This window comes from Leguminivora glycinivorella, chromosome 27, assembly GCF_023078275.1.
Source record: "Leguminivora glycinivorella isolate SPB_JAAS2020 chromosome 27, LegGlyc_1.1, whole genome shotgun sequence".
Taxonomy (NCBI): domain Eukaryota; kingdom Metazoa; phylum Arthropoda; class Insecta; order Lepidoptera; family Tortricidae; genus Leguminivora; species Leguminivora glycinivorella.
This window is the reverse complement of record NC_062997.1, coordinates 5,703,737-5,730,583: the sequence shown is the minus strand read 5'-3', so window position 1 is coordinate 5,730,583 and position 26,847 is coordinate 5,703,737. Positions and strand designations below refer to the sequence as shown.

At 39.9% G+C, this 26,847-nt stretch overlaps 1 protein-coding gene and 1 long non-coding RNA gene across 2 annotated transcripts; one reads left to right on the top strand and one right to left on the bottom strand.

Annotated features, from left to right (window-relative positions):
* Positions 1–325: 325 nt before the first annotated feature.
* Positions 326–26,717, bottom strand: LOC125240326 (tRNA pseudouridine synthase Pus10). The gene is made up of 13 exons (XM_048148213.1): positions 26,499–26,717; positions 25,590–25,780; positions 22,893–23,002; positions 22,416–22,555; positions 21,354–21,550; positions 15,346–15,459; positions 14,635–14,737; positions 14,236–14,342; positions 14,025–14,115; positions 5,997–6,081; positions 4,199–4,351; positions 3,441–3,637; positions 326–354 (listed from the first exon to the last, which is right to left on the bottom strand). Exons 1-12 carry the CDS (start codon positions 26,619–26,621, stop codon positions 3,453–3,455), a joined length of 1,599 nt encoding a protein of 532 aa, XP_048004170.1. The 5' UTR covers positions 26,622–26,717; the 3' UTR covers positions 326–354; positions 3,441–3,452.
* On the top strand, positions 417–2,209 carry LOC125240327. The gene is made up of 3 exons (XR_007178604.1): positions 417–824; positions 1,295–1,410; positions 2,106–2,209. It is a non-coding gene; the product is annotated as an uncharacterized LOC125240327 (long non-coding RNA).
* Positions 26,718–26,847: the final 130 nt, after the last annotated feature.

Sequence of the window (26,847 nt, the reverse complement as noted above, 5' to 3'; positions counted from 1 at the left end):
TTCCCTTACCTATTCCTCTATGATTGTGGTGAATAACTTAAAACAAGATGTCGATAAATGAGTTTATTACTTACACTTAGTGTATAATCTAGTCGGAACGTCGTGGCGGCCACGGAAGCAGCACGGACGTCAGTGCCAAACTAACAGCTAGATTGTGCTGAATGACTTTGCTTGTGAAATAAAACAAGATGTCGATAAATGAGTTTATTACACTTATAGTGTATAATCTAGTCGGAGCGTCGTGGCGGCTACGGAAGTAACACGGACGTCAGTGCCAGACTCAAAGCTGGATTGTGCTGAATAACTTTGCTTGTGAAATAAAACAAGATGTCTATAAATGAGTTTATTACAGTTATACGGCCTTATTCATAAAAAGTTACAACCTATTTAAAACGTTGTTGATGTGCGGATGTCAAAAAACCTTATTCATAAACGCACATTAACGCTAAACAGTGCATCATCTCTTGTGTAAATCCTCGAAATTTTAAAATGAGCCCGACCCTAGTTTAACGGGATTTTAGCGCAAAAATCCAAGATGGCCGCCTCACATCAGCTGGCTTTTGACAGCAACTCATGAACTGATATGAACCTCTGAGACGAGTGTTTGTTGCCTGTTCTTACATTTTCTCAGAAAAATGTATTATGTGTAATTAAATTGACAAGCTAAAATTATTATTAAGTGGCGCAAAACCAAAGTAATATGTGTTGTGTGAAATGCGGGCTACTTATATACCTAAACTGAAGGATGTAACAGACTTTTGATCGTGTCGAAGAAAAAGTGCATTATATAGGGAACGAGTTCAGAGGCGAGGTGGCAGAAATAGGTATGTAAACCCTTTAGTTTTCATTACTTATCTACTTGCCGACGTCTCTTATCAGGCGTGCCAGTCCTTTCCATTTATGTACTTCAAACTTCAAATCGTACTAGATATAGAAAAGGACTCGCACGTGAGAACGCACGGTTGTGCTAGACCACTTAAATTTAAGTTATTTCTACAACAACCAGGTTAAATATAAGATACCTTAGCTTAGTAAGGTGGTATCAAAAGCATAATAATATGGTCTCCACCTGGAGATGAATAACTATCCTATTGTATTTGCATTACAGTCACCCTCATGTTTTTACCTGTAGATATACTTCAGTGTTTGTTTGATTACCATGCTGCAAAATTATAATGTTGTTTTGCAGCCTGATGTTAATTAAAAATAACAATTTACTACTTTCAATATAGGGACAAATCAAATTATTTTATTATAATTATATTTTTATCAGTAATTTATAATTTACATTCAGGTAAAAATGTTGTCTGGCAGTAATGAAACTTTTAATGAAGCGATGCAACCTATGCTGGCATGTTACTGGAAAAGTTGTGTCCAATTTGGCCATCAAGTGAAGAAAAGTCATCACAGGTAAAATGTTTGTATTACTTACCTAGATTCATAATCATGATTTAAACATGTTGAAATATATAAGCACTAAATTAGATACGGAATACCAATTTTTTCCCATATCTCATCACCAGAGGTTAGCTATTTTCCTACTAATTTATCATATCTGTATGAAACCACCCCGACGACCATCACAAATAACATAGTTAAGTACATTTGTAGTTTTTACTGCCACTCAACTGTCCTTTATATTACTCCGGTAATTATTTAATTCTACAATATAATATTCAAAGGCACCTAGCACAAAAATGTATGGTTTAGGTACATTTTACACTCATGGATGTACCTATTTGTATATAATTTTATATGTTACCTGAGCTTCTTTTAATATTCATTTCCATTTAGCCTGTCCATGTCACATTTGACTTGCTGCCATGAATCAGGCAAGGACAAAATGTTAGATTCTAGTCCATATCCCAGTGTATAAGTAGAATAGAATTACTATGTCCTATTAAATTTGCAATAATAGATAAATGATTACTACCTACTCACTTCACTAACCAACTGGAGTGAGTTCAAATGACATTTTTACATCTGGGCAAATAAAACAAATCATAATGTTTATTTAGGAAAATTAAAGTAGACATTCCTCTTATTAAAAATATTTATTAACATTTGCTGAAAATCATGGTAGTTATAGTTTTTATTTGTTACAGTTTGCTGCCTCCCTCTGCTGCTGCTGCTCGGTCCCAAGCTGAAGATGGAATTGTCAGAATCTGAAAAAGACACATCAGACATAAATAAAATATTTTTAATGAACATGTTTTTCTTTAATTTTTAGCTATTATGTGATAGTCATAATTTTAACGGATAGATTGTACAATGCAATTTCATTTAATAGGTTCTCTGACTAATTAATACTATCATGAGAACTCATTGTACATAGTTTTATATCAAAATAGGAATAGTATCATTTTGAAATGGTACATAAGCAATAGAGAACTGCAATGGCTAGGCTACTCTTTGTTTGAGAGTTTGAAATAACTAGTAAGTAAATTTATGTAAAAAGAAACACAAAGTTTTACATGACATGATGACACAGGCAATGTCTGGTAGACAAGTGTCCAAACTAGGGTTATAGGAGTGTCATACTCCACAGTACAGAAGACAATCTTATTAACACTCTTTATAGCAAAATAACACAGGTAACCTAATTACATTTTAGTTTTGTTCACGACTAAACTACATCAAGACACGTATATACCTACTAGCTTTTGCCGGCGGCTTCGCTCGCGTTAGAAAGAGACAAAAAGTTACGTATGTCATTCTCCATCCCTTCACCTATTTCCACAATCACGTCAATTTGTCTCCGTTTTGCCGTGAAAGACAAAATAACCACAAGCAGGTTTGATTTATTACTATTAGAGTAGGTATCGGTATCCTTCAACTCAAGTTCATACTTAAACATGACTGACAAGTGACACTACTCTCACCGTTATAACAGTGTATATTAAGAAATAAATATACAAAACGGTGTAAGCTTACCTGGTTTGCCTTCATCGATTATAGATGCGGATTATATTATAGTGTCAATGTTGAAAAGGCTCACAACGCGCGGATTGTATCAATTGTATGGTGGTCGCTGGTCGCCGAGGTTAAAATAAAATCGCCCGTCACACGATCTTATCTTATTTATGAATGTGCCACAGACGCTATTCCTATTGAAATATTAATATGAATTCAGATCATAGGTTAAATAAAACAATAAAACCATCCATCTAGTTTCTAAATTTACGATTTCCCTTCTAGAGCGGCTGTCAAATGGCTGTCAAACTTTTTTTTAATTTAAAGTTCAGCCACGTTTTTGTCTATGATTTGTCAATAATGCCAACATAATAAGCCTAAACAGTTCATCAAGTGCATATTAGTTATTGTGCTGTTAAAATGGGTTTATGAATACAACCTCATAACAACCGTGAAATAAGCCTAAACAGTTGTTTAACTAAAACGTAGATCATCAACGATTTAAGGATTTTTTATGAATAAGGCCGATAGTGTATAATCTAGTCGGCGCGTCGCGGCGGCCACGGAAGCAGCACGGAGGCGACGTCGAGCGCCAGGATGTCGGCGCGGGCGCGGAGCGCGGCGCGCAGGGACGGCGCCGTGCGCCCGAGCTCGCCGTGACACCACTCCTTCACGTACGTGCCGGCTGTCGTGCGGATCGTCAGCCGGAAGAGGGACGGATGATCTGTCAGAAAATAGTTATTTGTTTTACAAGGCGGCAAAGTTGTTTAACCGCATGAGCCAATACTGCCCTCCTAAGCTGAAAAGCGCTTTCTCAAACGAAAATCCATAGCTAACTTATATTTAATTATCAATAGCTGACAGTTCGATTTTCAAAATCATTCGGTTTTGAGATAGCGCCACTCGGCTTAGCGAGGCAGAATATTGATACCTGAACAAGCGAAAGATGGGGTGGCAACGCGCATGTGACACTGTTTGAGTTGCAGGCGTCCATAGGTTACGGTGACCGCTTTACATCAGGCGGGCCGTATACTTGTTTGCCACCGACGTAGTATAAGATTCCAATATTGAACCAAGCGAGCGAGCCAAGAAAAAGCGACCAAGGCCTCTGGTGCCTGAGGCTGGAATCGAACCAGCGTACTCTGCAATCGCGGCAGATGCCTGTTTATCTGCTCGGTCACAGTAGCTGAGGTCGAAATTATCTCTCGTATGAGTAATCTACACAAGGACTCGCAGCGCCCTCTGTCCATCTGTTTTATGGCCGGGGTTATAAAAAAGTACAAACCTGGCACGCTATGCGCCTTCAGAGCGAGTATAGCACGTGTACGCGCGAGTAACGGGCGTCGGTGTAACACGCGTAATGGCGTCTTCTGCACGATTCGGATACGGACAGCGCCGTCCGTACCGTCCGTGTCGACCGTGCCGTTCGTGCCGACATCTGTGAATAATTAAAACTATATAAATACTGCAGAATTTAAACTGATTAAAACCCCATCTGTTATTTTTTGATTATTAATGGAAACAATACTCAAACAAAATAAAACCGCCTTCAAAAATAAGCGCGTTACAAAACACGGAGAAACTAAAAAGCCAAAAATAATAAACCTTTCAATTCAGATTTCTTATCGTATTGCAATAAGCTAAACATCCAAATTATAAACAAATCAATTATTTTTGTAGTCGGTACCAGACCTGTTCGTCGCCTTGCTATTGCCTGTTTGCCCCACCCAACCATACACAGGCTGGTACCGACTCCAAAAATAACTGATTTGTTTATAATTTGGATGTTTAGCTTATTGCAATACGATAAGAAGTCTGAATTGAAAGGTTTATTATTTTTGGCTTTTTAGTTTCTCCGTGTTTTGTAACGCGCTTATTTTTGAAGGCGGTTTTATTTTTTGTTAAAAAGTTTATTTATTTGTTGATTTTTAGTGGTTCCTAGTGATATTATATGTATCAGTCCGAATACATGTACAGTAGTGAAAGAATTATCCTTAAACTCCTAACCATTGAGGAGTTGACCTTCCATCATCAGCTCAGCCACATAAAATTATTACCATCAGACGTAAATACTGGTGTACCTTTGAAAAATAGACTAAAAACATTACATGTGCCTATAACATTTGAAGAGTTCCCTCGATTTCTCCAGGATCCCATCATCAGACCCTGACTTGGTGCCAATGGGACCATCTCGGGGTTATACCGGTTCGATCAAAAAAAAATTTTGAAAATCGGTCCACGATTCTCGGAGATATCGAATAACATACATAAAAAAAAAAAAAAAAAACATTCAGTCGAATTGAGAACCTCCTCCTTTTTTGAAGTCGGTTAAAAAATCAGTAATGATTGATTTAATCAAAATAAAAATCAGGCCAGGAGTTTGGATGCGGCACGGATAGTCCGACGGTTCCTCGTTCTGCAGCTATAAATACCGGGGGCTAGCGATAAAACAGCATTCTATGTACCCTGCCGAGGAACCCTAGGATTTAAAACTATAGCATTTGGCCTAATAAACGCACCATCTAGTGTATTTTACGTTTAGTAACATGGAAGTTTAAATTTAAGTGTATAATCTATATTCAGTTCGTCCTTTGCGCGTGTTAGAAAAACTTAAGACTGACAAATTCAAAGTAAATTTCGAGAAGTGTTATTTTTTTCCTAGCGAATTTCTGACCCTAGATGCACCGGGACCTTGTTTAATTTGATAAATGAGCATTTCCTTTTTTTGCTATTTTTTATTTTGAATCTTTTAGGAAATTTCAGGTCAATTGTACTCAGAATCACGAGTACTTTCAAGCTCACTGGGAGACAAAAAGTGTCCGAGAATTTCCATACTTTTTGTTACTTTCCTCTTTTGTTACCCCACACAGCATGTACGGAAAATGGTAACAAAATAAGAAAAAAATGGTGTGGGACAATTTTTTTAACTACTAGGATTGAAAAAGCTAGTGATTCTGAGTAGAAATAGCATATTTATACATTTCATAAAAGTGGCGAAAAAAACGAGAAATGCTCGAATCTTGTGCCGCTTGCCTGGTATGTAATGTAAGTCTCAAAACCACACTAAATGGGGCGTCACATACCCCCGGATCCTCCAGTGTTCGTGTAGGCGTTGATTCTCTCGATGTCTGCCGCTGTCACCTCCACGGGCGCGTCGGGACACGCTTGCTGAAAAAAAAAAAATTTTGAGAAAACCCCCGACTGCGGCATAGTAGACAGATTTTCATGAAACATGGCTAAGAACACTCCCGACTAACTCAGACAAAAAAAACTAAATCTAAATCGGTTCATCCGTTCGGGAGCTACGATGCCACAGACAGACACACACACAGACAGACAGACAGACAGACAGACACGTCAAACTTATAGCACCCCGTCGTTTTTGCGTCGGGGGTTAACATCGTCATGAAGATGATAGGGGACAGGTTGGACTCCCCCTTTTTGCTACGCTGCAGTCGGCTACATGTGCCGTACTCAGAAAACAGAAAATGTACATAGTTATAATTAATTATAAGTATTCTTAGGCTTAAGCACTAACACATATCTTAGAATTCAGTTATTTTTTTTTTTACTAACAAATATTATGAGTGTAACTTGCTCGAAATAAATGATTTATTATTATTATTTGTATGTCTTACCATATCTCGGGACCATGGGGTCCCGGACTTTTGGGAGGCATGTGTGGGGCCGAAGCCAACAGCACAGAGGCCCTTTTAGACACTTTAATCTAAAGGCAAGGGATACACCTGGCGGATACCATCCCCGAGCGCACAATTATTATTATTATTTATTTCTTTTTTTTTTCTCGGTTTTCACCGGCGTACTGCTATGCACGGGCCGAAGCCAAGTGCATTTCAGGTAACTTTATGTTACATCTTCATTTATACGTTGTGTAGCTGGTTGTGCAGTAGTAAAAGTATTTGAAGTTTCATGTGTGGTTGGGCGTGAGATGGCCTGTGCGGGTGGTGCCATAGGGGCAGGGATTGGTTGGTCAGTTTGCAAGAATTTCCTTACTAATCTGCATGTATTAAGAATAACTGCTTTTTGGAGGAGGTTGTATGTATGAGCTGGTAGTTTTAGGGTTTTTAAAGACTGATGGAGTTGCTTTGGTATCACGCCTGTTGTGGATAGGACAATCGGTACTATTGTAACTTTCTGTAAACGCCAGATACGCATTATCTCGTCTTTCAGTTCAATGTATTTTGATAGTTTTTCAGAGATAGTGCTCTGCAGATTGTGTGTATTAGGAACAGCTATGTCAATGAGGAATCCGGTTTTAGTTGTTTTGTCTATCAGCGTGATGTCGGGTCTGTTATGGTGAGTAGTTCGGTCAGTGAGGATGGTTCTATCAAAGTAAAGTTTAGTTGAGGAGTTGTCTAGTACACTGTCAGGTTTATACTTATAATACGGTTCTATGTCTGTAATGAAGTTGTATTGGTGTGCGAGTTTTTGGTGAATAATATTTGTCACTTGGTCATGTCTGTGTTTATAGTCAGTCTGGGCTATTGTTTTACACGCACCTGTAATATGCTGGATAGTTTCTGGGCAGCTATTGCACTTCCTGCACGTGTCGTTGGTCAGGGTTTTTGTAATATATCGCTGATAGTTTTTGGTCTCTATTACTTGGTCTTGTATCGCCAACATGAACCCTTCAGTCTCCGGGAACAGTTCACCACGCCTCAGCCACGCGTTCGACGCCTCCTTGTCGACATTAGGTTGGCAAAGGTCATGACGATGTCTACCATGGAGAGACTTCTTAGTCCACTCGGCGATTTTTGTCTTATCGTCTGTAAGGTTTTCATTTTTTTGTGTTGTACTATCTTGTAGGTTCAATGGTGTAAACTTGCGATCATTCTCTACTGTGGCTTTGTGTAGTGTGGAACGTCCTGCTTTATTAAAAAAGTAATGTCTTAATGTTGTTATCTGTCGGTTGTGTAGGTTTGTTATGTCGATTAGTCCTCTCCCACCTTCTTTTCTCGGTAGTGTCAGCCTCTGAACGCATGATCTTGGGTGGTGTTTACGACATTTAGTCATTGTGGTGTGGATGGTACGTTGTAAATCTTTGAGATCTGATTTAGTCCAGTTGATTACTCCGAAAGAATAAGTGAGAACGGGTATAGCAAATGTGTTTATGGCTTTTATTGTATTGCGTGCATAAAGATGTGATTTCAGAATTGTATTAAGTCTATGTCGGAACTGTTGTTTTAGTTTTTGTTTTGTGTCTTTATACTGTATTTGTCGAGATTGATTGTATCCTAAATATTTGTAGGTATCCTGTTCGTCAAGAGATTCAATTTGGTCCCCAGATCCTAACAAGTAATTATGTTGGTAGAGCTGTCCACCTTTCATTGAGTTTATTTTGCACTTATTATTAAAAAATACTAGCAGAATGATTTTGACGAAAATTTCATTTTGGTTTTTCAAACATAGTGAACCTCAAGAATAATAGAAAAGTTAGCGTTAAGAATATTAATAAGTAAAAAAAACCGGCCAAGAGCGTGTCGGGCCACGCTCAGTGTAGGGTTCCGTAGTTTTTCGTATTTTTCTCAAAAACTACTGAACCTATCAAGTTCAAAACAATTTTCCTAGAAAGTCTTTACAAAGTTCTACTTATTTGGTGATTTTTTTCATATTTTTTAAACATATCGTTCAAAAGTTAGAGGGGGGGGACGCACTTTTTTTTCCTTTAAGAGCGATTATTTCCGAAACTATTAATATTATCAAAAAATGATTTTAGTAAACCCTTATTCACTTTTAAATACCTATCCAACAATATATCACACGTTGGGGTTGGAAAGAAAAAAAATATCAGCCCCCACTTTGCATGTAGGGTGGGTACCCTAATAAAACATTTTTTCCCATTTTTTATTTTTGCACTTTGTTGGCGTGATTGATATACATATTGGTACCAAATTTCAGCTTTCTAGTGCTTACGGTTACTGAGATTATCCGCGGACGGACGGACGGACGGACGGACAGACAGACATGGCGAAACTATAAGGGTTCCTAGTTGACTACGGAACCCTAAAAAGCGCAGAAACATGATTTTTTTATTACTGACTATAATACCTAAAATGTAGCACAGAGGAACAAAAAAATAGACATGGTATATTCCTCGCAGAAATTGTTTTGATCTAAAATAAATTAATAGTTTAAAAAACACTATAAAACACGCTTTTATAAATGCACGTAAAAGCCAAAAATAAATTATGGATCGTTCAAGTTGTCTCTATTTGTGAGCTGAAGTTTAAAAACTATGTGCTTTTAATTATAATATTTGATTGTAAAAGCGTGGGGCGCTGGAACAGGAAAGACTTTTTGTATAACTTGCTGATAAATCAAATTATGCTATGCTACGGGAAGGAGGTTACACAGATTGACGCGCTAACTGGAGTTGCAGCATGACTAGTAGGTTCTACATTAAACAGTCAAATCAATTAAAAGTCAGTGTTCAAAGTAGGTACCAGTTTGTCGAACTCAGACAAAATATGCGCTAGTAGCGAGGAGAGTCGACAGTCACCGACACTTAGAACGCCGCTTTTTTCCGGTAATCAAAGTACAAAAGGGGAAAGTGTCTACAGTGACAGGATGCAGAGTTCTTGTTCGTGGACGAGATATCTTTGGTTCTTTTTGGTAACCCTTAGGCGGCATATGTAAACGTTATGTTCTTATGCAACTTCATTCGCCAGGAAGTTCGGATTAGTATTTGTTTACAAGAAAGTCTTTCCTGTTCCAGCGCCCCACGCTTTTACAATCAAATATTATAATTAAAAGCACATAGTTTTTAAACTTCAGCTCACAAATAGAGACAACTTGAACGATCCATAATTTATTTTTGGCTTTTACGTGCATTTATAAAAGCGTGTTTTATAGTGTTTTTTAAACTATTAATTTATTTTATACTTTTTAGTCATTAATAATGAAATACTTTTAACATTTATACATAGATTTATTTCAAGTAGGCGGATTTTACATGCCATTTGTGGCTTAACGTGTACTTATTGCTAATTGCTACTTAATAATAACCAGCGGCTACCTTCTTATATTACGGTATTATCATAAAAATGTTTATACCTACCTAGTAAGTTATCCGTAAAAGATAGACCCCCTTTATTTGCTCTTAAGGGTCACAGGAAAACCATTACCCAACTTATTTTAAATACAACGTTGATCTTTCTTTTATGCCCCCTTTGTTTGCTCTTAAAGGTCACAAGAAAACGCTAACCCAACTTATCTTAAATACTACGTTGATCTTACTTTCATGCGGGGGGCTTCGCCCCCCGAGCCCCCTTTGTTTGCTCTTAAAGGTCACAAGAAAACCTTAACCCAACTTATTTTAAATACAATGTTGACCTTTCTTTTATGCGGGGGGCCTCGCCCCCCGAGCCCCCCTTTGTTTGCTCTGAAAGGTCACAAGAAAACGCTAACCCAACTTATTTTAAATACTACGTTAATCTTTCTTTTATGCGGGGGGCTTCGCCCCCGAGCCCCCCATTGTTTGCTCTTAAAGGTCACAAGAAAACGCTAACCCAACTTATCTTAAATACTACGTTGATCTTTCTTTCATGCGGGGGCTTCGCCCCCCGAGCCCCCCTTTGTTTGCTCTGAAAGGTCACAAGAAAACGCTATCCCAACTTATTTTAAATACTACGTTAATCTTTCTTTTATGCGGGGGCTTCGCCCCCGAGCCTTTGTTTGCTCTTAAAGGTCACAAGAAAACGCTAACCCAACTTATCTTAAATACTACGTTGATCTTTCTTTCATGCGGGGGGCTTCGCCCCCGAGCCCCCCTTTGTTTGCTCTGAAAGGTCACAAGTAAACGCTATCCCAACTTATTTTAAATACTACGTTAATCTTTCTTTTATGCGGGGGGCTTCGCCCCCCGAGCCCCCCTTTGTTTGCTCTTAAAGGTCACAAGAAAACGCTAAACCAATTTATTCTAAATACTACGTTGATCTTTCTTTCATGCTGGGGGCTTCGCCCCCCGAGCCCCCCTTTGTTTGCTCTTAAAGGTCACAAGAAAACCTTAACCCAACTTATTTTAAATACAATACAATTAAATACAATTTTCTTTTATGCGGGGGGCTTCGCCCCCCGAGCCCCCCTTTGTTTGCTCTGAAATGTCACAAGAAAACGCTATCCCAACTTATTTTAAATACTACGTTGATCTTTCTTTTATGCGGGGGGCCTCGCCCCCCGAGCCCCCCTTTGTTTGCTCTGAAAGGTCACAAGAAAACGCTATCCCAACTTATTTTAAATACTACGTTAATCTTTCTTTTATGCGGGGGGCTTCGCCTCCCGAGCCCCCCTTCGTTTGCTCTTAAAGGTCACAAGAAAACGCTAACCCAACTTATATTAAATACTACGTTGATCTTTCTTTCATGCGGGGGCTTCGCCCCCCGAGCCCCCCTTTGTTTGCTCTTAAAGGTCACAAGAAAACGCTAACCCAACTTATCTTAAATACTACGTTGATCTTTCTTTCATGCGGGGGGCTTCGCCCCCCGAGTCCCCCTTTGTTTGCTCTTAAAGGTCACGAGAAAACGCTAAACCAATTTATTCTAAATACTACGTTGATCTTTCTTTCATGCAGGGTGCTTCGCCCCCCGAGCCTCCCTTTGTTTGCTCTTAAAGGTCACAAGAAAACCTTAACCCCACTTATTTTAATTACAACGTTGATCTTTCTTTTGTGCGGGGGCTTCGCCCCCCGAGCCCCCCTTTGTTTGCTCTGAAATGTCACAAGAAAACGCTATCCCAACTTATTTTAAATACTACGTTAATCTTTCTTTTATGCGGGGGGCTTCGCCCCCGAGCCCCCCTTTGTTTGCTCTTAAAGGTCACAAGAAAACGCTAACCCAACTTATCTTAAATACTACGTTGATCTTTCTTTCATGCGGGGGGCTTCGCCCCCCGAGCCCCCCTTTGTTTGCTCTTAAAGGTCACAAGAAAACGCTAAACCAATTTATTCTAAATACTACGTTGATCTTTCTTTCATGCGGGGGGCTTCGCCCCCCGAGCCCCCCTTAGTTTGCTGTTTGCTCTTAAAGGTCACAAGAAAACCTTAACCCAACTTATTTTAAATACAACGTTGATCTTCCTTTTATGCGGGGGGCTTCGCCCCCCGAGCCCCCCTTTGTTTGCTCTGAAATGTCACAAGAAAACGCTAACCCAACTTATTTTAAATACTACGTTAATCTTTCTTTTATGCGGGGGGCTTCGCCCCCCGAGCCCCCCTTTGTTTGCTCTTAAAGGTCACAAGAAAACGCTAACCCAACTGATCTTAAATACTACGTTGATCTTTCTTTCATGCGGGGGCTTCGCCCCCGAGCCCCCTTTGTTTGCTCCTAAAGGTCACAAGAAAACGCTAACCCAACTGATCTTAAATACTACGTTGATCTTTCTTTCATGCGGGGGGCTTCGCCCCCCGAGCCCCCCTTTGTTTGCTCCTAAAGGTCACAAGAAAACGCTAACCCAACTGATCTTAAATACTACGTTGATCTTTCTTTCATGCGGGGGGCTTCGCCCCCCGAGCCCCCCTTTGTTTGCTCTTAAAGGTCAGAAGAAAACGCTAACCCAACTTATTCTAAATACTACGTTGATCTTTCTTTCATGCTTCCCCCCTCGAGCCCCCCCCCCCCCTTTTTCTGTTCCTATCTTCCGGCACCATCATCAGGCCTTGAAACCTAATCGTAGTCATAGTTCATTACAAGACTTTTCTAAGAAGCCCAAAAACAGCTATGATACGATGTTCCATCATGTAGTTCCAGTTCATATCTTCCGGCTCCATCATCAGACCTTGAAACCTAATCGTAGTCAAAGTTCATTACAAGACTTTTCTAAGAAGCCCAAAAACAGCTATGATACGATGTTCCATCATATAGTTCCAGTTCATATCTTCCGGCTCCATCATCAGACCTTGAAACCTAATCGTAGTCAAAGTTCATTACAAGACTTTTCTAAGAAGCCCAAAAACAGCTATGACACGATGTTCCATCATGTAGTTCCAGCTCATAACTTCCGGCTCCATCATCAGACCTTGAAACCTAATTGTAGTCAAAGTTCATTACAAGACTTTCCTAAGAAGCCCAAAAACAGCTATGATACGATGTTCCATCATGTAGTTCCAGTTCATATCTTCCGGCTCCATCATCAGACCTTGAAACCTAATCGTAGTCAAAGTTCATTACAAGACTTTTCTAAGAAACCCAAAAACAGCTATGATACGATGTTCCATCATGTAGTTCCAGTTCATATCTTTCGGCTTCATCATCAGACCTTGAAACCTAATTGTAGTCAAAGTTCATTACAAGACTTTTCTATGAAACTCAAAAACGGCTATGATACGATGTTCCATCATGTAGTTCCAGTTCATATCTTCCGACTCCATCATCAGATCAGCTCAACAGTACCATATTATTGTATTGTCATCGGAACTACATATAGCTGCCAATTTTCATTACGCTACGATCCTTGGAAGATGGTTAAATTAGCCTCCGCAGATTCCATTACATAGTTAGTTACATACACGACGACCTAATAAAAGCGTGTTAAAAAGTTTATTTTCTCAAACATGCAATGAAATATTGTCTTTACGTTCCTTAAAATGGGCTGGGAAGTATCGCTTTTTGGGCGCAACAACTCGAGAGGACTGTAAAGGGATTTCATATTATTTTTTAGGCCTAGGCCTGCAAAGTAACTTTTTTTTATAAAATATTGTCCTTTAGAGCATTTTTTTTATTTCATTGTATGTTTGAGAAAAGCACTATACATGCCTCGGCGTGAAAACGGATTCCCGGCCTCGTATCCCTATCCGGCCTCGCTCGCACGCTCGCTCGGCCATATATACCCACTTGGCCGGAAATCCTCATTTTCCCGGCCTCTGATGTAATGTACTATATTATCCAAATGACAATATCAAAGAGTGGAATGCCCTGCCTGAGTCTGTGTTTCCGCATGAGTACAATCCAGGTCTCTCTAAAGCGAGAGTAAATAGGTATCTCATAGGTAAGCGTGCTCCACCGTAGACCGCATCATCACTTACCATCAGGAGTGATCGTGGTCAAACGTCTACCTATTCATACTGAAAAAAAAAAAAGAAAATCTTAGTATCTTACCTCGTCATCAGCGTGTGTGAGTTTGATGCAAAGGGCCTCGTATTCTTTGCATTTGCTCTCCTCCCCCCTTTTTAGTTCCGTCAAGTCATCTCTAGAAAAAAGATTCGAATTATACCTACATATAAATATTTCAAAAATATCAGAAACATAAAATAAAAAGTCCTTTCAAGGTGGGCTCGACTGTCGGGTCCATATCTGTCACTTTACTTACTTGGTCACGTGCACCATATATTTGACGACCACTGACCCGCTAGTCGAGATCTGTTCGCATGCTTTCTCTAATTCTTCTTTAGTCAACTCGCGTCGCGGGTCCGAAATCTGAAAATGTTGTAATATTTTAATTTTCATTTTTTTTGTAGTATAAAAAATCGGTGGCAAACAAGCGTACGGCCCGCCTGATGTAAAGCGGTCACCGTAACCTATGGACGCCTGCAACTCAAAGTGTGTCACATGCGCGTTGCCACCCCATTAGAAACTTGTACATTCCCTTTTGCTGAGTTAAATACATAGTAAAAAGGAGTGCACAAGTCCCAAGGAGGGTTCGGGTTGCCGACGACTCAAAGGGCAAAAGACGGAATAAGTCAGAGCCTTGACTGCAGTGATACGTCACCTCAACTGCGAAGGGGCGGCCGTCGCCTAGGCAACGCACGTCGACATCTTCTCGGCCCGCCGACACGAACTTGAGTCGATGCTCCATTTCTTCGGGCGCCAGTCTGTCATGTACGAGTATCTACATTATAATCCATACTAACATTATAAATGGGAAAGTGTGTGTGTCTGTTTGTTTACGGCATAACCACAAAATTTAAATTTTGAAAAACCCCTGACCGCGACATAGCAGACCGATTTTCATGAAACATGGCTAAGAACACTCCCGACTAACTCATCTTTAAGACAAAAAAAACTAAATCTAAATCGGTTCATCCGTTCGGGAGCTACACAGACAGACAGACAGACAGACACACAGATGTCATATATACCATAGATCAAGCAAACGTATCTACGTATCTACTCAAATGAACTCAGTGAAATCCACTGAGTTGTCCGTCTTTAATCGCAGCTTGCAGCTTTCGGGCGTCAATTTTTGTAAGTTGAAGTCAATCAAAACATAAAAAATGCCTCGTTACGTGATATTCAATTACATATTTAAAATTACAGGCAAGAAACAACTTCAGTACAAAATTTTACACGCTCGGCCCCTATACAAATAGATGAACTTGTTTCTTCTATCTAAATATAGTTCTGTGGACAGACAGATAGACAGACACGTCAAACTTATAACTCCCCGTCGTTTTTGCGTCGGGGGTAAAAAAATACTCACTTGTACAAATCAGCTATGGGATGGAAGATTATTTCTTGCACTGATGACTCCATCATGCGTTGACCGCGAACCAGCCATGGGGTTTGAGGCAGGTGTCGGGATAACTTTATGTACCTGCGCCGATGTGATTGTGTCACAAAAGAGCAAAATTATACAACCTGAATTGAATTCCGTTAACTTTAACGGAAGATTCTTTAGATCAAATACAATTAAATTACCAAACAACATACTAGAATTAGGTGACATAGTAGATTTAAAAAAAGTATATTTGTAACGCGAACATTTACCAAAATGTATAAACTCAGTGCAAACAAGCTTAGTTTAACCGGCCGCTACTAGATGGCGCCACCGGTACTGGTTTTCCGAGTGAACTTAGCAAATATTTAAGTGTTCCCGTAGACTTAAAATTCTAAAACCTAGTGCAACATATGTTAACGGGTACCTAGAATTTTATAGTAACCATGTCAATATGTAACTCTTAGATAAAATTCGTCAAATTGTTAGTTTGGCCGTACGTCAACAGATGGCGCCACGGGTATCAATATTGTGATATTGAACTTCGGTGTTTAAATATTTAAATCATGGGACACGGTTCCCGTAACTTGTATATTTTACTGAAGTAACTAGTAAATGTAAAGATTGTAAATAAGTAGACAAACATGTAAAAAACAAACAACAATGTTAGTACTAAGATCAACTTGTCTGTTACACACAAAGCTCAATAGATGTCGCTGTGCTGTGGCGCATTTCAAAGTTAGTTGTCGCTATTAAGATTTTTCCTGGGATAACGACCTCATGTACTGAACAACGTTTTATTTGAGAATTAGCTAGGAGTCAATTGCGCACACATAGTGTACCGTTTGGGACCTTTGTAAAGCCATTTGATTACGTCTACCACGCTCCCCTTTGCGCTCGTCGGTTGTCCTCAAGGACGCTGTACGGCCTTTGGAACCTCGTTAGAATAGGTATTTAGCAATTTTAGCATAGTGTTGGCTGAATAAACGCCCGAGATTACTACACGTCGTTTCTATCTTCGCCTACGCGCACGCCCCACCCCTCTTCGGATTTTCATCCCCTACATCTGGCGCCCAACTCGAGGCCGTGCTGTGACGTCACGAGGTTGATGACTATCGAGACACGAAGAGCGAAGATTTTGCGGCAACGTGTAGAAATGGCTGTTAACATGTCAGAAGGACAGTTCCAGCAGCTATTGGAGGCGATCACCAGCGCTGTACGTCCTGCTCCGCCGCCGGTGAAGCATAGCTCCTTCGCGAAGGCAACTTTCTTCTTCGTCGGTAAACGGGATCCAGCCTGCGTGCAAACGTTCCTGACAGCAGCTACGTGTTTCAAACGTCTCAATGACGCAATACGTACTTTGCCTCTACAAGCGACCGCTCGAAAAGCGGTGAAAGTTGAAGTGCTGCCACCAGCCACAACCACTACCTGTACTGCGACAGCAGCGCCAGCGCCGTCTCCGCCACCGCCCGTCAACACGTGTTATGGGTGCGGTACGCCAGGCGTTGTTAGGAGCAGTTGCCCGATGTGTGCAGTAGCTATACACTACGGAACGCACCTACAGTCTTATGGAAGAGGGGAGACCCAGAGACTACCCCTGTACCAGCAACCGGAAATGAACGCGGACGTGCTCCCACGCCGATCGCAACTCAACGTCGACTTTCCTGTCACTGCGCCGGGTCGACTGCAGTTCCAGAGGGGGAGACTGTAACGCGAACATTTACCAAAATGTATAAACTCAGTGCAAACAAGCTTAGTTTAACCGGCCGCTACTAGATGGCGCCACCGGTACTGGTTTTCCGAGTGAACTTAGCAAATATTTAAGTGTTCCCGTAGACTTAAAATTCTAAAACCTAGTGCAACATATGTTAACGGGTACCTAGAATTTTATAGTAACCATGTCAATATGTAACTCTTAGATAAAATTCGTCAAATTGTTAGTTTGGCCGTACGTCAACAGATGGCGCCACGGGTATCAATATTGTGATATTGAACTTCGGTGTTTAAATATTTAAATCATGGGACACGGTTCCCGTAACTTGTATATTTTACTGAAGTAACTAGTAAATGTAAAGATTGTAAATAAGTAGACAAACATGTAAAAAACAAACAACAATGTTAGTACTAAGATCAACTTGTCTGTTACACACAAAGCTCAATAGATGTCGCTGTGCTGTGGCGCATTTCAAAGTTAGTTGTCGCTATTAAGATTTTTCCTGGGATAACGACCTCATGTACTGAACAACGTTTTATTTGAGAATTAGCTAGGAGTCAATTGCGCACACATAGTGTACCGTTTGGGACCTTTGTAAAGCCATTTGATTACGTCTACCACGCTCCCCTTTGCGCTCGTCGGTTGTCCTCAAGGACGCTGTACGGCCTTTGGAACCTCGTTAGAATAGGTATTTAGCAATTTTAGCATAGTGTTGGCTGAATAAACGCCCGAGATTACTACACGTCGTTTCTATCTTCGCCTACGCGCACGCCCCACCCCTCTTCGGATTTTCATCCCCTACATATTTAAATTTTTGGCAAGGAAAGCCTATTATTCTATTAAAGAATTTCTCTCCGATTCTGAATTGTAGAATATCATTAAGATTAGGTTTAGTCTCAGGTCTTATTTGTTTAATATTTGCTGCATGCTCAATCGCCACAAAAAAATATTTGTATGCCTACAGGCAAAGCATAGCGACACTGACGCAACTCCATGTAAGATCTATATGTACCTATGTTTACAAATAAAATATTTATGATTTATGATTTAATTAATTTCTCTAAGAAACTAGCGTCTTATCTCTTACGGTTATCGAGTTATTAAAAAAATGAAGATAATTACTGAACACGTGTGTGACACGTCAATCACTTGACACCAAAGAATATAATACTCACTAGGAATGCTTGACACTAACTTGAATTTTATTGTTAAGGGTTTCTCACACTAATAAATTCATTTATTATGTGTGAAAATGATGAAAATTTTTTTTTTGCGAATTTTACTAAAAGTGATATACAGGGTGGTTCCTGATAATGAACCTAGCTACGTGTCGAATTTAACGGAAAATAATAAAAACACGGTGTATAGTTACGGCGATTGGCGTTTGTTGAAGTTGAAACCGTGTAGTGAAATTCAAGTATTGACGCCCAGAGTGGAAATTATTTTACTACCACGTGAAACATATCTGACGCTTTTCACATCGAGGAATGGTTTATGTTTCAAAACATTGTTATAGTATGAATTTTCTGAGATGCACTTTTCGCTTTTGCCCTAATCTGTTATACAAAGGCCTTTGTTTCTATTATTCGCCGCGGTTAGCTCCCGTTTCCACAGCACGTGCCAAAGTCTCAGTGTAGTTAAAAAGCAACTATCATGATAGCAATAAGGTTCAAATCCATAAAAAGCCCTTTCGGAGATAACACGTTTTGTCATCTTCAAAAAAAGTTACCTGCACACTGCAAACTGTTTAATAAATTTGAACCTTATTGCTATCATGATAGTTGCTTTTTAACTACACTGAGACTTTGGCACGTGCTGTGGAAACGGGAGCTAACCGCGGCGAATAATAGAAACAAAGGCCTTTGTTTAACAGATTAGGGCAAAACCGAAAAGTTCATCTCAGAAAATTCATACTATAAAACTTGAAATGCAAGAAAGTGTCACTTTCGTCGCTCCTCGCAGGGAGGAAGTGTCACTTTGATCTCTCCCAGCAGTAAGGAAAAGTGCCATATTACTCATTCCTAGCAGAGAAGAAAATTCCCTTTACAAATAGGTGATGTAAAAAACAACATTTGTAGCTGATCCCAATATAGTACAAGGTCGCTTTAATAGGCAATTGATATAAAAAAACCGGCCAAGAACCCAAATTCATTTCCAAATACCTATCCAACAAGAGATCACGCGTTGGGATTGAAATGAAAAAAAAATCAGTCCCCACTTTACATGTAGGGGGGATAAACCTTAACAAAACATTTTTTTTTTTCACTTTTTATTTTACCACTTTGTCGGCGTGATTGATATATATATTAGTGCCAAATTTCAGCTTTCTAGTAAAATAACCTTGCAAATGTTTAATGTATTTCCTAAAAAAGATAAATGTTCTTATCAGAATATTCAAAAAATTGTTAATATTTCAAATAATTTAATTTTTCTCAGACATGCAATGAAATATTGTCTTTACGTTCCTTAACCCTTAGAGTCACTTTGTATATCATGCTATACAAAACAAATAAAAAAATAAATAGAGTACTGCGCCAATGTTTAAAGAGGAATGACTTTTGTAGTACAATTTATAAAGGTGGGTAGAATTTGCATTAAAATACCTTGACGTGTATTAGTGCTCGATAATAACACAATTGGACGAATTGTGCGACCATGAGAAAATCTTTGCGGAGTCATAAGGTAAATTAACATAATTTAATAAAATTTCTTAGAATTCAACCAAAGAAAGCAGTGCCCTTTATGGGAATGATAATAACCTATCTTTCAATGCAATATTTTTGTGTCGGATATATTGTAGTTACGTTTTATTGTCATATTTCCAACACGGTTTAGTATACTATACGTTGCCAACACTCCTGTGAATGAAGTCTGATTTGTTCCGTATGGCATACTATACGTTGCGACTACCACTCTAAATAACTTTAAAACTGTTTATAGTGTTATTAGACTTATTAATACCTATGTTTAATTGCAAACCCAGGCAAAACTGCATTTTAATGGCCTCAATACAAAGAGCCCATCATTTTATGGGAATTTGCCTATTCGCGTAGGCTACAAAATGGAAATCAAGATTCCCGGTTTGTAGCCGGTTACGAACTGGGCCAGCGTGCTACCGTTTGGTTACTAAGTTTTCTAACTGGCTACAGAACGGGAATATAGAATTCCCTATTTGTAGCTGGTTACGTATTGGGCCCGAGTTAGGTACTGATCGGAATTTCTACAAAATAAAAGCTAAGACGGTGTAGATACGGACAGACGAACAGAGCGAACTATAAGGGTTCCTATAGTCAACCTAGTTGACTACGAAACCCTAAAAATTACTCAATGTCAGCATTATTTGAATAAATCATGTAGGTATTCATGACGGTAATAAATTCTCATTTTGTAACCATTTTTTTCCCGTTTGGAAGCTGGTTACCAACCATGGCTATAAGAATCGGTAATGATTTAGTCTCATTTTGTAACCAGTTTCAACACGGGATGCTTTTTCCCGTTTCGAAGCTGGTTACCAAACGTGGTTACAAATCGGTAACGGGAAAGTCCTAATTTGAAGCCAGTTACGAAGTGGGATTTTTTTCCCGTTTCGCGGTTACCAAGTTTTAGTCACGAAACGGTACTAAAGGACAAACTGTTCGTCATTCATTACAATCGCCACGGGAGGGGTGGATCTCACAGCTAAGCTGATAGCATTGTATAGTACCGAAATTAATTTCCATGCGTTATCAATAATTTGAGAAAAAATATTTAAGTACAACCTTAAATATTTTTTCTCAAATTATTGATATAGTTACGTGTATCAATAACGCATGGCTTCTGAGACGACGTCACTTATAAACTGGCTAATATAAAGAAACAAAATGACCGCCTGAAAAAATCCGTTATGAACGGTCAGGCAAGTAGAAAATGCACGAAATGTGATGTGCATTTGTGCTACGTGAAGACAAGAAACTGCTTTGTTACTTACCATCGCATTGCATAGGAAGTATAGTATTGCTTAGAATAGTATACATATACCCAGGATCGTTTTTTGTTGAGTTGTTGACAACGTATATTATTCTATACGTAGATTATTTAGGTATTTACAAGTTATAGATTTTTTTTTTGTATTTTTTACACTTACTTTGTCACTATAATAAATCTAAAAAAAAAAAACATTTAAAAACTGCTTTACATTGCAAACTAAAAAAAATGTTGCGACTCTAAGGGTTAACTAACCGTTGGCCATATGTGTACAGCGGCCATTAAACATTGCATTCGCCAATATTACATTACTTACCGTCCCCCGATATAAAGCGGCGCCCTAGCCGCGGCGCAGGCGACCGCCCGCGCGGCGGCGGCCGGCGCTTGCAGCCGTAATTGCGGCAGCGTCGCCTTATCCAACGCTTGCTCCGCGCCGCGCCGTGTCACATCGACAGCCGGCCGCTTGTGCGGCGCGAAGGAGGACGGCGATATGCTCTTGAGGACTTCTAGCTCCTATAAAACATACAATATACAGTTAAGACGAGAGACTATTTCCTCCCTGGTTTTTGAAGATAGAGCAATGATTTTTTCAACACAGATTGTTATTATTTTTATCTGTGTCGGACCGTTTTGATTTTGACCAAAAAAGCTAAACGGTCTGATATAGATTATTTCATTGTTATTCAGATTCTCAAATTTCGTTCCGATTGATTAAGGTTTGAAGGAGGAAAGAGTCGAGAGCGGAACCTCGATTTTAAAGATTTTTTTGAAATATCTTTTGACTGAGTTGTTCTTAATGGACAATTTTTATTCGATAAATCTAGTTAATAACACTTGTATATTTAACTAAAATTCCCAAGTTGAAAGGGGGGCTCCTTTCCATTTTAGTATTTTCGCTACCGTATCCTCTTAAATGGGATATGGGTTAAATAGTGGCGTAGGCGAGAGGCTGGCAACCTGTCACTGCAATGTCATTCGTTTTCTTTCAACCCCTTATTTGCCAAGAGTGGCACTGAAGCTGTGAAAGAAGTGAAAGGATTCTATAGTTGAACCACGAGCGAAGCGAGTGGTTCGAGAATAGAATCCTGAACTTGCGAGTTTTTTAACACACGAGAAGTAAAATACATTTGCACCCGAGTGTAACACAAAACTTTTCCCCTCACTACACTACACAAAACGCGCCATCAGATCTTTTGTAACTATATGTTCATTGTGAATAAACGATTTCATTCATTTCATTTCATTACAAATGTGGGAGTAGGTAAAATTTTACTTGCAAGATTTGACCTGTCTAATCATAGTTACATACTTATATTGCAAGATTTGCAAGTTAATATTAAATAAAAAGCATGTAAAAAACTCAAAAGTAGGTACATACCTGAACATCGTCCGGATATTCATAGTGCAGGGTCAGTAATAGTGGGCACACGGCTCCAGAGTCTAACGTCAGACCTATGTGACTCGCCAGGCGGGTGCCGAACGACCACTTCCAGGCTTCCTTTAGTGATGTTACTCGATCTGAGGAATTTGAGGTAATACAGACATAACCTAACCACAAAATTAAAATTTTGAAAAAATCCCCGACCGCGTCATAGTAGACCGATTTTCATGAAACATGGCTAAGAACACTCCCGACTAACTTAGCTTTCAGACAAAAAAAACTAAATCTAAATCGGTTCATCCGTTCGGGAGCTACGATGCCACAAACAGACACAAACACAGACAGACAGACAAACAGACAGACAGACTGATGCGACGCATACGAAATCAAACCTTATCGATATGGAACTTTGAGACGCGACGGCGCGCCCACGCAAGACACGGCGTAACAGTACGGTTGTAGGAAAAAAAATACCCATATCATACTCCGGGTACTTGTCTTTGATAGTGAGTTGCATGTATTTCTCTCTCACGATTGTGGCGATGGGAGCTGACAGGGCACAGGCGAACGTCGTACAGTCATACCTGAAAACAAATAGATTTTAACTTTGGATTAGCAGAAACGTCTGCAATCAATTCGACTTAGGCTTAGAATAAAGTTAAAATGAAATGAAATATTTATTTTCCAAGTAGGCATATTACAATGCGCATATCATCAACAGCTACGCCAGCTCTAACCCTACGCCTCAGACTCGAGAAGATTTCAGTCCCCCCTCAGTTGGATGGTCATCCACTACCGTCACGTACCGTCAAGAAACTCGGCAGGCCACTTCTTTTCAAAACATTACATCTTATAATTAACATGAATTTAATAACAAGATGCAATTTAACATGCAAAAAAAACTACAGGCTATACTAGGTTTAGAATAAATTAAAAACCGGCCAAGAGCGTGTCGGGCCACGCTCAGTGTAGGGTTCCGTAGTTTTCCGTATTTTTCTCAAAAACTACTGAACCTATCAAAACAATTTTCCTAGAAAGTCTTTATAACGTTCAAAATATTAGCCCCCAATTTACATGTACCCTAATAAAACATTTTTTTCCACTTTTTATTTTTGCACTTTGTTGGCGTGATTGATATACATATTGGTACTAAATTTCAGCTTTCTAGGGCTAACGGTTACTGAGATTATCCGCGGACGGACGGACGGACAGACAGACATGGCGAAACTATAAGGGTTCCTAGTTGACTACGGAACCCTAAAAAGTGGAAAATGTCTGCCTTAGGTGAGACGAAGTCACGGCCTCTGGAATAATACCAGAGTGCTCTGCCAACTGAGTCAAATCAAGTCAGCCAAGCCAAGACTTCGACCAAGCCAGCCAAGGTTCCCACCACTTAGGTTAATGGGACCCGTAGCGACATCTAGCATAAGTTAGTGGTAACTTAAACGGCAGCCGGAAATAGAATCCTGAGCAAGGGGGATTCAAGTATTAATGCCAATGGTGGAAATTAGCTCCTGAATAGCTGTAGGATCTTAGGATCGTAGGGGGTAATTGCACAAAAGATCCTGATGGGTCGCATTGTATCCGTAAGGCACCCGCAGATTTAAGATAAGATCTTCTTCTTCTTCTCCTTTACATCCTGTTACCCTCTGCTGGGGTGTAGGGCTCGAATCATATTTCTCCATTTACTCCGGTCTTGGGCAGTTTGGGCAACCTCCTCCCACCCCATGCCTAGCACCCTGAGCTCCTGCTGAACTGAACGACGCCAGGTCAATTTAGGGTGGCATGGCTTCCGCTTGCTGGGTATATTCCAGGCCCTCAATTTTGGATAGGTGGGTATGGTGGGTTTGGATTGGTGGGTGAGGTGGGTATGTGGGTGGGTAAGATAAGATAATGGTGGAAATGATCTTGCTACCACATGAGACAAACTGCTTTTCACATCATCTATAAGCATTTTGCCAATTTATGCAAAGAATAATTGTGGCATACAAATAAAAAAAAAACTCCACAAACCCGGACCTCTCCAAAACCCACAGAGAACCTCCTATAGAGTGCCAATATTGTAAATTTTGTGCGCGCTACAAATCACCAGTGCTTGGGGCGCTAGGAGCGGGAGGGGAATGTGTTTAGTGCGCTGCGATTGGTCGTTTCATGGACGGCAGGCAGTCGCGCCAGATGAAAAGGGAGTCGCGTAAATAGCCAGTGTAAGTTGACCTATGCCGGCTCTGAATAAATTATAAATATGACTTATTTGTGGAATGTAATATCGTCTGTTTTTAAATTTGATCTTCTTGTTACCTTTCCACACCATTTCACACTACAGGTGGACATCTTTAAGGCATCAAAATACCTTTTTAGGGTTCCGTAGCCAAAATGGCAAAAACGGAACCCTTATAGTTTCGTCATGTCCGTCTGTCCGTCTGTCCGTCTGTCCGTCTGTCCGTCTGTCACAGCCGATTTACTCGGAAACTATAAGTACTACAGTGATGAAATTTGATGGGAATATGTGTTGTATGAACCGCTACAAAATTATGACACTAAATAGTAAAAAAAAGAATTGGGGGTGGGGCCCCCATACATGTAACTGAGGGATGAAAATTTTTTTTTTCGATGTACATACCCGTGTGGGGTATCAATGGAAAGGTCTTTTAAAATGATATAAAGTTTTCTAAAAAACATTTTTCTTAAAGTGAACGGTTTTTGAGATATCAGCTCTCAAAGTCGTAAAAAGTATGTCCCCCCCCCTCTATTTTTATAACTACGGGGTATAAAATTCTAAAAAAAATAGAGGTGATGCATGCTAATTAACTCTTTCAACGATTTTTGGTTTGATCAAAGTATCTCTTATAGTTTTTGAGATAGGTTGATTTAACTGTAATTTTGGCAGGTGTATAAATTGACATAATAAGTTTATTATATTTGCTGCTACGGAACCCTTTGTGCGCGAGCCCGACTCGCACTTGGCCGGTTTTTTCAATGTTTTTATTGCGAAAAACACAAGCTGCTTTCGGGTCGGTTACTTGGTCGTTACTGATCGGGCACGGCGAGCGCCCGCGCTTATATCATGGCAAATACAAGTAAGGCTGGTGACCGCGAGTCGTCTTGTAATGGATGTCTATAGGGGTTGGTCTGTGCCAAAACCTAAACGGTAAAATTTAATTAATAGCAGACCCCTTCTTATCCAGTATCTCCTTCGCTAGTCGGCAGCTGTCATCCCAAGTACTCTGCTGCAGAAGACCGAGGCAGCTCATGCACACCGCTCCTCTTCTACGCTTGGCTTCTGGCTCTTCAGGATTGTCTGATTCACCGTTGGTACTGTTCTCTGTGCTATTGTTTTCTTTTTGGTCTTGCTCATCTTGATACTGTGGAGAATAGTTAAAATGTTTATACACTTGACACTAGGTGAACAAGAGCACACCTCGGACACTGGCGATCAAATATATGAAAGAGGCACACTAGCACACAGTCTAAGCTCGTGTAGGTGAATGCGTACTGTGAAATATGAAAGGTCGACTGTTCGCGTTTTCGACAGGCGGTAACTGTCAGGTAATCGAGAGGGGGTGGGCGGCACTTTCAGTGGGGAGCGGGAGTGGCCATACTGTACGATAGTACTATTTATTATACTGTGACTGTGACAAGAGTGCTTTTAAGTAAGTGTGTAAGTACATGTTCGTAGAAAAAGTACGCAACCGTGTTTGACTAAGTCAATAAATACTTGTAGCGTCTTTATTGACAATTTTCGGCTTCGCCTCAAATTGTTACCCACGACGCCATTCGCCTTTTTGGACCTCTTTTACGGCTCAGCCACGACATTGGTCTAAGCGCGACAGCGGTGAGCGGGGGCCATACATTGGAGCGAGACACAGCGATGGGACTTTTCATTCGCACGTATGGCTGCCGCTCACCGCTGCCGCGCTTAGACCAATGTCGTGGCTGAGCCGTTAAACGCCGGTTGCACAAAACACTATACGTTGGTGCAAATATAACCAAAACCTTTATTGATCTAGAAAAATACCTTCAAACTACTTCAATAACAGACTAAATACAAAGAAACTACAGAAAAACAGTCAAAGCCGCTACCTTCTCCGCAGATTCCTTCACATTTTCGTACACCCGCGGGTGATGGAGCCCTAAGTAACGCAGGGCACATGCGTCGCAGCACCCCTCGTCTTTACAAAGCTTAAATATTGCCTTTTCGTTCATAATTTCGCTAAAAAATCACTAATTTTTAAGATGAACATGTGCTATGTTGGTGCAAGTAAATATTCAATATTAAGTCACTTGCCAAGAAAATTCTATCTTTTTGTATATAGCTTTAAAGTTGTTTTTCCTATAATTTCAAATGAAACTGACAGTTAATATAGACGCTACCTGTCATTATGACGGTAGCGTTTCAATTCAAGTACACTAAGATTATTTTAATTTTTGT

Coding starts and splice junctions, on each gene's coding strand:
- LOC125240326 (XM_048148213.1), bottom strand. CDS start 26,621: ATGAACGAAAAGGCAATATTTAAGCTTTGTAAAGACGAGGGGTGCTGC. Junction 22,556..22,892: donor GTACCCGGAGTATGATATGG/GTATTTTTTTTC, acceptor CAAATTCCTCAG/ATCGAGTAACATCACTAAAG. Junction 15,460..21,353: donor CCGCTTTATATCGGGGGACG/GTAAGTAATGTA, acceptor ACATCGGCGCAG/GTACATAAAGTTATCCCGAC.